This window comes from Leopardus geoffroyi, chromosome C3 (assembly GCF_018350155.1).
Source record: "Leopardus geoffroyi isolate Oge1 chromosome C3, O.geoffroyi_Oge1_pat1.0, whole genome shotgun sequence".
Classification (NCBI taxonomy): domain Eukaryota; kingdom Metazoa; phylum Chordata; class Mammalia; order Carnivora; family Felidae; genus Leopardus; species Leopardus geoffroyi.
Genome location: NC_059338.1, coordinates 54,871,054 through 54,883,427, shown reverse-complemented (window position 1 = coordinate 54,883,427; position 12,374 = coordinate 54,871,054). Strand labels below are relative to the sequence as shown.

At 46.0% G+C, this 12,374-nt stretch overlaps 1 protein-coding gene across 9 annotated transcripts in view; it reads left to right on the top strand.

Annotated features, from left to right (window-relative positions):
* CC3H1orf105 (chromosome C3 C1orf105 homolog) overlaps positions 1 to 12,374 on the top strand; it is a 55,493-nt gene that overhangs the window by 16,545 nt on the left and 26,574 nt on the right. For 4 of the 9 annotated variants that reach the window (XR_006705908.1, XM_045452921.1, XM_045452920.1 and 1 more), the window contains exons 3-5: positions 1,068 to 1,155; positions 7,701 to 7,754; positions 8,269 to 8,343. Coding sequence is in view for 8 of the 9 variants with exons in the window: in XM_045452921.1 (XP_045308877.1) it covers positions 1,068 to 1,155; positions 7,701 to 7,754; positions 8,269 to 8,343 (217 nt within the window). In the remaining variant the exon portion in view is untranslated. Of the gene's footprint in view, positions 1 to 1,067; positions 1,156 to 1,845; positions 2,088 to 3,393; positions 3,590 to 7,700; positions 7,755 to 8,268; positions 8,344 to 9,100; positions 10,455 to 12,374 lie in introns of those variants that run through there. The other 5 variants (XM_045452926.1, XM_045452922.1, XM_045452927.1 and 2 more) reach the window with 5 other exon arrangements.

Below are 12,374 nucleotides of genomic sequence, written 5' to 3'. Positions count from 1 at the left end.
TTGGGACGCCTGGGTGGCTCAGTCGGTTAAGCGTCCAACTTCGGCTTAGGTAATGATGGGTCTGTGGGTTGAAGCCTCACGTCAGGCTCTGTGCTGACAGCTCGGAGCCTGGAGCCTGCTTCAGATTCTGTGTCTCCCTCTCCCTCTGCCCCTCCACCGCTTGCGCTCTGTCTCTCTCTCAAATGTAAATAAACATTAAAAAAATTTTTTTAAAGAATTGGACACCCAACTGACTGAGCTACCCAGATGCCCTGAACAATTTTTTTCTGCCTTATTTTGTACACTGTCTCTGACAATCCACAAGTGGCATTGGTTAGTTCAATACAAACAGGACAGAGAAGCCAGAGTGACTTAAAAGGGCAAAGCCATCTTTTAAAAGCTGCCAACTGGTCTGCACCCTTTAGGACTGGGATGGAAAACAACTTCTCAGGGAGTCCCTTGGTTTATCTCAGTTGGAAAGGAAAAAAGTGTCCTTTATTCTTCAAGTTTCTTCTGGCTGGTCTGAGACTCCAATTGACATAAGACATATTAACAAGAGAAAATCAAACTTAATTTTTTACATTCAGGAACCCACATGAGATTCCAAAGACAGTCACGCCAAATGAGGTATATATGTCATCCTGAACCAAGGAGAAGGAGGCAGGGGTTGGGGATTTCAAAGGGAAGGAAGACAATTCATAGGAAGAATGGAAAGAGTAAATGTTTAGTAAACAAATGTTTGAGGGGCCGTCCAGAAACCATGGGACACGGAGATGAATTTTAACAGACTTTGCCAAGTTCCTGCCTGTCTACCTCCCTTAGTTCATATTATACTGTAGGTATCTATGGTGACTGTGCTCTTCCTGGAGCAGGGTCTCTATCTAAACTTTTAGGCGCTTAGGGGGAAAGTCAAAGTTTCTTCCTGAGTCTTTTGGGCCTTGACTGTTATTAGCTCAAAATAATCTATGGGCCAAAGTGGCACATTTTGGGGCTGCTCATTCGGACCCCGGCATCTCTGAAACAACCAACTGCTTGACTCTTCAAACCAGAGACTATGATCTAACTAGCTCTTGTTTTGATTACTTCAGATCTCCTCACGCCTCTGCATTTCTGGTTTCATCTAAGAAGGATACGCATTTGCCTATTTTGTTTCAAGTTCCAGATGTCTTATCTAAGGTACTCAATTTTTTTTTTTTAATTGAAAAGAAACCCTTAGTGGTTCTAGGATGACATAGAATGTAAATGTAAAGGCATTTCCTGTGTCCTTAGCAGATCGTAAGCCTGGAATGTCATCACTGTCCCATAGATATTTGCCGAATGAAACAAATAAGCACCACCCACTGACCCCACCTTAAGTGAACCAGCACTGAGAATAAAGGTTACAATCACCAAAAAGCGGCAGCGGCGGGCAAATCCTATTGAGAAATATGCCCTGAGGCCTTCAGGACTTCTCAGCTGGTGTCCAGAGCCAGTCCCAGCGTCTGGAGCCTCTGACACTGTCCCATCACCGCCCTGGATCCCTCATGTGTCCCACCTACAACAACCTACACCCGTGGACTTTCATATTGTCCTCATGGCCCCTCCACCTCACAGAAATCAACTATGACCGGCTGCCAGGGGACACTCCTATATGCCACCGCCCAGAGGGTTCCTATCTTAAAGATGCGGGTGAAGTCAGAGGCGCCCTGAGACCCAGGGTGAGAGCTCCCCTGGCGTCCCAACAGTTTCTCAGCTGAAAAGTACACGTACCCACGGGGCGGCTGCTAGCGTGCCAGGGCGGGATTCCTGAGCACTTGGCACAGTGCCCCACTCGTGGTGACGCGCACCGTGGTGACAGCTCCGCTCTGCCAGCCACCATTGGGTCGGCCCTCGTGTCAAGACGTAGACGGCTGCTTACGGAGCCCTTCTTATGTGGTTGAGCGCAGATAGGGAGAGGAGTGAGTCAGATACGGCCTCCGCGAACGGTGCGTGGATGGCACAGGTGCACGGCCGCCAGCAGAGGCGGGCAAAGTCCCCGAGAGGCGAGGCGGTGGGAGGGAAAGGAGGGGTGAGCCGACAGCGCCAGGGAATGGTTCCAGAGGAAGTGGCGTCCGCATGCGATCTGGAAGGTACTTCCACAGTGGAGGGAAGCGCACGGGGAGCAAAGACGCGGGGCCTGAGCGTGCAGAAGGGCTTGTAAACCTCAAGGAATCCGGCCGCAGCAGCGGGCTTGCAGGGAAGGGAACCAAGCAGACGGGTGGGCCCAGCGGGAGGGCAGCGGGGCCCAGGGCGAGGAGCAGCGAGGAGACGTTGCAGGTTTTCGGCGCGGGACCGACAGGGACAGGGCTGTGCTTGAGAGTCACTGCACTAATCCCCCAACACGCTGGACAGGCATGTAGGTATGAGTGACCCCATGACATGCGCCGGGGGTTCTGAGCGGGGACAGGATCCACCTGACAATTGCTGCAGAACCGGCAAAAAGCCTTCCAGTCACTGTCTCTTTGAACCTCTGATGTAGACAGGCTTTCTCCGGCCACCGAGCGCCTCCTCATCCCACGTTTGCTCTGAGTCTCTTCCGAGGCTTTAAGACTCTAAGCCCCAGACCCGCTGGCCGGGAAAGGCGGGAGAGGAAGGCGTCGATAACGACAGGAGCAGGTGGGAGGCCAATCTTCTGCAGGGTTTAGAATTTCGTGCCTGCAGTACTCAGAAGTGGCCACTAGAGAGCAGGCAAGAGCAGGCTGAGCCAAGAAGGCCGGTCTCAGGCAGCCCTGGGGGTTCACAAATCCATCACTCCTGCGGGGAAAGCAAAACGCCCCAGCTGCTCCCGCTCTTCGCCTGTGTCTGCGTGTGAAACACAGTTGCCAGTTGCCCCTACAGATTAGAAAGGCAAGTAGGTGTAGGGAAGACAAATTGGACCTTTTGCCGTCTTAGGGGTTTTGGCTGCGCCTGAGAGTTAAGTTGATAGGAGAAAAGCATATAAATCTATTTAATGTACGTTTTACGTGACACAGGAGACCTCACAAGGAAATGAAGACCCAAAGAAGTGGCAAAACCTGAATGTCTTTTGCTGTGTTGAACAGAGAGAGCCAAACGCGGGAAAGTACCTAAAATAGACGGGGAGGCTAAAGGAAGATAAAAATTATTTCAACGAGGTCTGTGTGCACAGGATTGTACAGAGTTGGCCACCACCACCTGGGGGGGGGGGGGGAAGCACGTGTCCCCTGTGAGGTGAACCCGGGCTCAGCCCGCAGCTGCTCCTTTCTGGAAAGAAAGTATCTCGTGGGAGTGGAATGCCCTGTGGACACTCTATCGCTTCTTTTATCCTCTAAATCAGGGACCCGCCAGGAGGCTGCGGTGGCCTTACAGCCAGCTAGGGGCCCTGGCCTCTGGGCACAGGTGCAAAGGTCCTGCCAACTGGCTCCCTTCCTCTTCCAGTCACAGGTCAAAGGGCAGAACTCTGACCATCCACACTCCAAGTGGCCTTCCTGCCCTGCCCAGGGGCAGTCCTGGAGCAGATGCCGTGGTCTGTGTGTCTGGAGCAGTTCTCACTAAAGAGAGACAGAAAGGAAACAGAGGCTCAGAGACTGAAAGACCCGGGAAGAGGAAGACAAACAGCAAAACAGAAACAGAGGTAGGGAGGGGGACAAAATACCAGAAAAAGGAACCACAAGAGGAGAGGCAGAGCTAATAAAGAAGAAAAGTAGAGAATGAACACAAAGAAAGCAGCCTCCACACGGCCCCATGTAAACGTCCCCCGTGGAGCGGGGTCTTTACAAGGCACGACTTTCACCTGCCATTTGCAGGCATCCACTCGTGACTCCTCCTGGTGCCGTGGGCAGCCAAGCGTATTCCAGTAGCTGGACAACTGAGGCCGAGAGGTCCTTGCTCAGAGCTCCCCGCAAGGCAGAGCAGACGGATCGGGCCATCTGGGGACTCCAGCTGGGGTCCCCCTGGGACCCTTTGGCCTACTTGCTGGGCTGGGTGTCACCGAGCTCAAGTTCTTGGTTACCAATGGAGCAGAAAATGCCACCCCAGTCTCTCCTCGCCTGCCCCCAACTCCCTGTCTCCTCTCTTTGATCTGGGTTTGCTGTTCTAGCCTAATGAGTCCGAGTCCAGACAAGAGCAGTATCTCTTTTGCTTTTAGCGGACCTGTGACAAAAAGCCCCCGTTAAAGACACTGTAGCAGCAGAGACTCAGCTGGGAGAATGTATAGGAGGGCAACTTACAGTTTTCTTACCACCAAGGACTCGTTTGAGTGTTTCTCACTGAATCTTAAATTTTGAAAGCTTGTGATCACCACGGAAACTACTTTGCATACTCCTAGGTCCTTTTCCTCTTTATATTGATCAAGCACATGTAACAACAAAAAATGATTTTAAAAATGACACCACTGACCTGAAATAAAACCCAAAATTAGTAAGTGTGGACAGTAGGTGCACAGTTGTTGACAATATTTCATGTATGTTTGAAATGTTTCCTAGTCAACCATATGGGTGTTTTAAAAACCATATTCAGCTTTATTTTGGGGGCGCCTGGGTGGCTCAGTCAGTTGAGCGTCCAACTTTGGCTCAGGTCATGATCTCGCAGTCTGTGAGTTCGAGCCCCGTGTCGGGCTCTGTGCTGACAGCTCAGAGCCTGGAGCCTGCTTTGGATTCTGTGTCTCCCTCTCTCTCTGACCCTCTCCCGCTCATGCTCTGTCTCTCTCTCTCTGTCAAAAAGAAATAAACATTAAAAAAATTAAAAAAAAAACATATTCAGCTTTATTCTCTAATTGAGATGGCTGTTATTATCAGATAGTAGGAAAATGTGTAATTATCATAGGTTTTTTTTTTTTTTAATATTGAAAATACCTCTCTGATCACCACCTTTTTCAAAGAGATATAGGAATCATTACGCCCTCATATGGGTCCTAAGAGTCCACTTTCTCCCTAAGGAAAGATGGTCTTCATTTGACCCTTTATCTAAGGAAATTCTGACTTACTGAAACTAAATACATGGACTGACAAGTCTCTTAACCCTTCTAGACCACAATTTCCTCACTGCATCCATTGAAAGAGTTGAACTAGAGGTGACCAATGAGGTGTCTCTCATTTAAGGCAAGAGCAGAAAGGAGAAAAGGAACAGAGGTGTCAAAAGGCAGGAAGGTTGGAGGCAAATTTGTCAGTGCTCCTCAGACATGCTTCTGATAGCTGTTTCTAAAATGACCATCTGGTGCTTACATTTTTGGTTTTTGTTATGTGGAGAGGTGTGTGTGTGTGTGTGTGTGTGTGTGTGTGTGTGTGACACACACAGAGAGAGGGAGAGAGAGAGAGGTGGAGAGAGGGAGAGGAAGGGAAACATACTCCTCTCTTTCTTTATCAAAGATTCAAAGAGGCCAAGGACTTGGGGGATGAGCCAGAGCTTAGGAAACTCACCAGATATTAACCTCCAATATCAGGATGTGTCTGGTTGTGAAATGGGAAGCGGGGCTTCTGGGCCCCAACCCAAGGGTGCTTCATTCCTCAGCCAGGCTACAGAAGGTTGCTCTCACTTTCTCATCACAGCTTCCATCTGCTATCCTGGGGACAGCTGCCTGGAAAATGAGAACCCCATTAACATTTCAGAGCTGCTTTTCTTGGTGGCTCTGACTCCACAGATGACATAACCAGGGGCCTGTGCTCTGAACCACCAGACAATTCACTCTCCAGTCCTGCTACTGCTGCTGAGCTGACCTTAAGGAGACCAAGAGTGAGAAGCAGATGCTACAGAAGCTTCCAGGGCTAGGAAGGAAAGCACGGCAGGAAGGAGGAAGCTGGGGCCTACAGGGCATGGAATCCCAAATTGTTTGCATCGACTTCCTTGTACACACATATGTGTATGTATAGGTGATACTTTAAAACGCTTACAGTGATTCATCCATTCAACCAGCCTGTGTTGAATGCCTACTGTGTGCCAGATTCTGTGATGGGCTCTAGGGATGCAAAGATCTTTGACACATGTTTTTGCTTTTCAAGAACTCTCAGCCTGGTGGAGGAAATAAGCCTATTTAAAAAAAAAAAAAAGAAGCAGAAGAAAGAAAGAAAGAAAGAAAGAAAGAAAGAAAGAAAGAAAGAAAGACTAACAGTACAAAATGCAACAAAAAGCAAATATGCACCCAACTCAGAGTGCATGGGTGGCTCAGTCAGTTGAGTGTCCAACTCTTAATTTCGGCTCAGGTCATGATCTTATGGTTTGTGAGATCAAGTCCCGTGTCGGGCTCTGCACTGACAGCATGGAGCCTTCTTGGGATTCTCTCTCTCAAAATAAATTTTAAAACATTAAAAAAAAAAGCTATATCAAGTCTGTGACGGAATCAGAAAGGCAGGCACCCAACTCAGATTAGGGTATGCAAAATGGTAAGAGGGTCAGGAGAAGGACTTTCTGAGAAAGCAAACACCGAAGCTATGTCTTAACGGATGAGGAGCTAACAAGGCTGGGCAGGACAATATATAAACCATTTTGTCTTCAGATTCTAGGGGATGACAGTCATCATGGTTATGGAACTCTGCAGTCACATCTGCAGTCGTCATTAACCTGGCAAGACCCTGCTATGCACCTTCGAGAGCTCTCAAATATGTTTGTTCCTTGATTTGCAATGAACTCTAATGTAGAAGCCAGAAGTCTGGAAAAGGGGAAGGAATGTCCTGTGGGAAAGACAAGAGTCTGCTTATAACGCCACCAAAAACAAACCTGCCCAAGGATTCTCCCTTTCCCATGCCCACCTGTGCATACTTCCCTAACCCTTTAAGTGCAAATGCCACTTCTTGAAGGCTTTCCCCATTCCTGCTATGGGACGTGGTCTCTCTTTTCTGAAGGCCCAGGAGTATCATCGCTGCTTCTGTGATATCTAGTGCGTCCAACCTTGGATCACAGCTTCAGAGATGCGTCTGAGTCTCAGAACTCACAGATGGGAGGGAGGGAAGGAGGAGCCCCCAGAGGTACCACCCCCAGGGTCTCAGGGAAGATCTGGCAGAAGGTGGAATCTGCCAGAAGCCCAGAAGTCTCTGTGTCTCTGGCCTCTCTCACTCCCTACTCCCCATACCAGACAGCAGTCCACTCTCAGCTAGCCTCAGTTCCCCGAACCAATCTGCTAGGTCATTCTTCCCTGCTGTTGTGGTGTTTCCTGGGTTGGAATGCCCTCCCCACACCTTGTTCACCCACCAACACCTACCCAAGAATTGCCTGCTCCTTTAGCCCGTCTCAGCCCTTCCCTCTATGCCCCACCCCACCCCCATCCAGGTGAGCTCTATGGCTTTTTTCAGTTTCACTGTGGCCTCAACATATTTGTCACCACACCCTCCACACCATGTGCTTCCTCGAACACAGTCTGCCGAATGGTAAGCCCCTTGAAGTCAGAAGCTGTGTGTTATTTGCTTCAGGGACCCCGGTACCTAACGAATGGACAAATGAATGAATTTGTATTTTTCCCTGGCCTTCCTTAGGGCCAGAAAATGTCTTATTCATCTTTGTGGCCCCAGCCCAGCACCCTCCACAGGGTGGCCTCACAATAAATGTCTGTTGTTGAATGAATGAATCGAGTTGTTCACACTCATGCTTTAACATACCAACCCACAACATTGTAATACTCAGTTGATTCTTTTTAAATGGCCTATAAAAATGAAATGTATTTTAAATATTTGTCAAAAGAATCCAACTTTGTCCCTAGTTTTCAGTCCTCAAACCTTCAGTAATAATGCCTTGTCCAAACGCTTTATGTCTCTCAGAGGACGAAGCTACTTGTGGACCAGTCCACTGAGGGTCTTAGGAGCGCACCCCAGGTACCCCCCTATGCTACATAGGTGTATTCCTCCTCTTCCCATTTCCTATCCCTCCCGGCAGCAGGAAGGGGTCAGGGCACGGTGTACACACACGTACTAACAGGTCAACAGACAATCAAATGACAGGAAAGCGTGTTAATTCATAGTCATTTTCTGTTTGTCCCTGTGACCCCTCTCCCCCATATTATACACATTCTGTGAACCTGCCTCGTGACTCTGAGGTCAGTGTGAGCGGAAAAGGGTAAGCTGTGCCTGTACTACTGTATGCAGGGGTCCTGAGATCACTGACTAGTCTGTGGCTCACCCCCCTGCCTCAACTCTTTCTGAACCTACCAGCTGCAGCCAAGCCTGGACTCCGTGTCCACCCGGGATGGGGCTGAGACCAGAGACTCCCTCTCTGTTTTATGGAAGGAATAACTGTTACCTCTCTTACTCCTCCACCCCTTTCCCCTTCTTTGCTGTCCCAGATACCCCCACCATTTCCTTACCTCTCTCTGTTTCTCTCTCTCCTCAGGCCAGGAGGGACAAGAGTAACCCCATGCTGATCAGAAGCAAGCAGCTATGCTCCACATGTCAAGAAATAAAAATGGTAGGTCAGTGGGATGACAGAAGGAGCTGGGGCATCCCAGGGCACAGCAATACCCCTTCTCCACCAGAGCCCAGTGATGTGAGACCATGCTTTTTGCAGGGAAGGCCTTGATAAGGGCTGCAAATAAGTACCTGTTGGCCCTGGGGGCACTATTACCTGACACGATATGATAAACCCTCCCCATTTTCAACAAACCAAAAGATAAATTAAGGCAGATGAGTCAGAGGGAAAGAGATGAGTTGAGTCACTTTACTTTGAGATCCTCAGGTAATCTCACACCTATAGTGGTTCAGGAGATTATGGAACTTCTCCCCCCTCAAATTTCCCCAACACAACACAACATAACACAACACAACACACACACATACACAATCTGCCTCTACCATTACAGTCATGAAACAAGCAGCTTAATCTTTGGGTCTATCAGTTCAACCAGCACCTCAGCATAAAGGCTAAGGAGAGATTCTATAGTAGTTTCTAGCTAGTGGGAGGTGTCTGTAACTGGGGATGCAGAATGGTGGGGAATGAAGGAGTATTAAGAAAAGAAAGAGGAGGGGCGCCTGGGTGGCTCAGTCCATTAAGCATCTGACTCTTGATTTCGGCTCAGGTCATGATCTCATGGTGCGTGAGTTCCAGCCCTGAGTCAGGCTAACACGCTGACAGTGCAGATCCTGCTTGGGATTCTCCCTCTCCCTCTCTCTCTGCCCCTCCCCCCCCCCAACAAAAATAAACTTAAAAAGTCTTTTTAATTAAAAAGAAAAGAAAGAGGACAGCAAGGGGAAATGGAGGACACAAGGACAAAGCCCTACCATCTGTCAGAGCCGCCGCAGAAAGAGGCCCGTGTCCGCACCGTGTCCACACGGATGCCATACAGGTCAGAGTTAGGACTTGGGTCTGTTTAAGGGTTAGGGTTAGGGCCAGTCTGGCTTGGGTCAAAGGTTAATTTCACTAAATGGTTAGGTTTAGGGTAGGAGTTGAGCAGGGTCTCTACAATTCTGATATCCGATGATTCTCCTTTGACTCTGGGCTGATGTGCAACAAGAGGAAGGGCCAGGAGTGGAAGACAAACAGGTGATAGGTGACAGACTCCTTCGACATGTTAATGGCGAAAGTGCTTTGACTACTGGGATATGAAAGAGACCGGCAGTTTTGTGAAATTTTTGTGCGGGATTCGGAAATGTAACTGAGCTACCAACAGAAGTGTATCTGAATGTTACAATCTGTGTTCATGTTCTACTTCATGAGGATCACAGTGTTCAATGTTAGCACCATCAGAATCTGGGAGACTGGGATTGGGACTTCTCCTGGTCTTATTCCTGGAATCACTGTGTCCACATTTAGAATGCACTGACCCTGGGGCCCCAGCCAGCTTGGCCAGCTGGCTCACTTGGAACTTCGGCACTGTTCTCTTTCTCAAGACCTCTTTGACCTTTGCCCTTGCCCAGACCTGACTGGAGTAGAACCAAACTCTGTGGTTTTACCGTTTGCTGCAGATCCCCAAAAGAAGGACCTCAAACACGAAAGTCAGAACCAGTGCATGCACATCTGGTGGGAAACTATAGAAAGTTAGAAAATGAGCATGAAATATCCCTGCTTCACTATGTGCAATAGAGCCTCAACCTCCTCCTGGGGTTGGGGGTACTGCATAGCTGCTGGAGTCACTGAGACCCCCACCCTCCTTTCTCAGGAGGGGGTTGGACGTAGTTGCTGGGGTAGATAGAGAAAGAGTCCTAGAAATAGAAGCAACTTCCTTGACCTGATAAAGTGCATCTCTGGAACCCACAGCTAATGTCATACTCCATGAAGAAAGACTGGGTAGTTTCCCCTTAGATCAGGAACAAGACCAGGATGTCCGCTCTTGCTACTTCTGTTTAACGTGTATTGCATGTTCCAGTTAAGGCAGTTAAGACAAGAAAAAAAAAATAAAAGGCAACCAGACTAGAAAGGAAGACATAAAACTATATTTGCAAATGACATAGTTTTATATACATAAAGTCCTAAGGGACCCACAAAAAACAATTAAAACTAATACATGAGTGTAGCAGAGTTACAGGATACAAGATAGTATACAAAAATCAATTCTGTTTCTATATATTAGCAATGAACAATTCAAAAATGAAATTAAGAAAACAATTCCATTTACAATAGCATCACAAAATTAAAATACTTAGGAATAAATTTAACAAAATAAATGCAAGACTTGTACATCAGAAGCTATAAAATATCATATAAATAAATTTTAAAAGACCTAAACAAATGGAAAAAAAAAACCATAATTACAGATTGGAATGCTTGGCATTGTTAAGCTGGCAATACTCCCAAATTGGTCTACACGTTCAGTGCAATCGTTCTCAAAATGTCATATGAGTTTTTTGAAGAAACCAACAAGCAGATCTTAAAATTCATATGGAAATGCAATAGATGCAGTATAATTAAGACAATCTTGAAAAAGAAGAACAAAGTTACAGGACTCACACTTCCTGATTTCAAAACTTACTATAAAGCTACAGTAATCAGGACTTTGTGGTACTGGCCTAAGGATAAACATATAGATCAGGGGGACAGAATTGAGAGTCCAGAAATAGAACCTTACATTTTTGAACAGTTAAAAAAATTAACGGGAAAAAATCAAATTTAATTACATACATCTGGAGTCTCCATAAGAATTAGAATAAGAGGTCCCAAACAGCTAATTTTTAACAAAGGTGTCAAGACAATTTAATATAAATGTAATTTACATTTACATAAATTAATGTAAATGGTACCTAGACAACTCTATATTCACATGCACAACAGTGAAGCTGTGCCCTTCCTCACATCATATACAAAAAATAACTACAAATGGATCAAAGACCTAATTGTAAGTGCTGGAACATAAAACTTCTAGAGGAAAACAGGTGTAAATCTTCATGACCTTGAATAAGGCAATGGTTTCTTAGATATGTTACCAAAAGCACAAATAACAACAAAAATACATAAATTCAACTTCACCAAGCTTAAAAACTTTTTTGCTGCAAAGAACACCATGAAGGACATGAAAACACAACGCACAGAATGGGAAAAAAAATGAATCCAAAATATACCCAAAAAAAACCCTATTTACAACTCAACAATAAAAAACAAACATCCCGATTTCAAATTGGACAAGAAATTTCAAAAAACATTTCTCCAAAGAAGATATATAAATGGCCAATGAACACATGAAAAGATCCATAACATCATTAGCCTTTAGGAAAATGCAATCAAAACCATAATGCGATATTATTTTATATCCACAAGAACAGCTGTAATAAAAAAGTGGACAACAACAAGTGTTGACAAGGATATGGAGAAACTGGGACCCCCACACATGGCGGGAACGTAAAACAATGCAGCTGCTTTAGGAAACAGTTTGGCAATTCCTCAAACTGTAGAGTCACCATATGACCCAGCAATTCCATCCTAGATATATACACAAGAGAACTGACAACATATGTCCATACACAAACTTGTACAAGGATATTCATAGCAGCGTTATTCATAATAGCCAAAAAATGAAAATACCTCAATGGTCTATCAACTGATAAATGCATAAACGAAATGTGATTCAATCCATACAATGGAATATTATTCAGCCATGAAAAGAAAGTACTTATATATGCTACAACCTGGATAAAGCTTGAAAACATTTCGTTATGTACAAGAAACCAGGCAGTAAAGGCCACGTGTTATATTAATTTCATTATATGAAATGTCCAGCATTGGTAAATCTATAGAAATAGAAAACGGGTAATGGTTGCCAAGGACTTGAAGAATGAGTGCTAATGAGGACAGAGTTTCTGGGCTGATGAAAATCTTCTGGAAGTAGATAGTGGCAATGGTTGTCCGACTTTGTGACACTACTAAAAACTACTGAGTTGTACGCTGAGTTGGTGAATCTTATGGTGTCTGGATTTATAAAAAGATTAGCACTAGAAAAATATTAAAAAAAATAAAAGCATAAAGTGGATGAATACCAAAAACAGAAAAATCCTAAACAGGACCTGGCATGT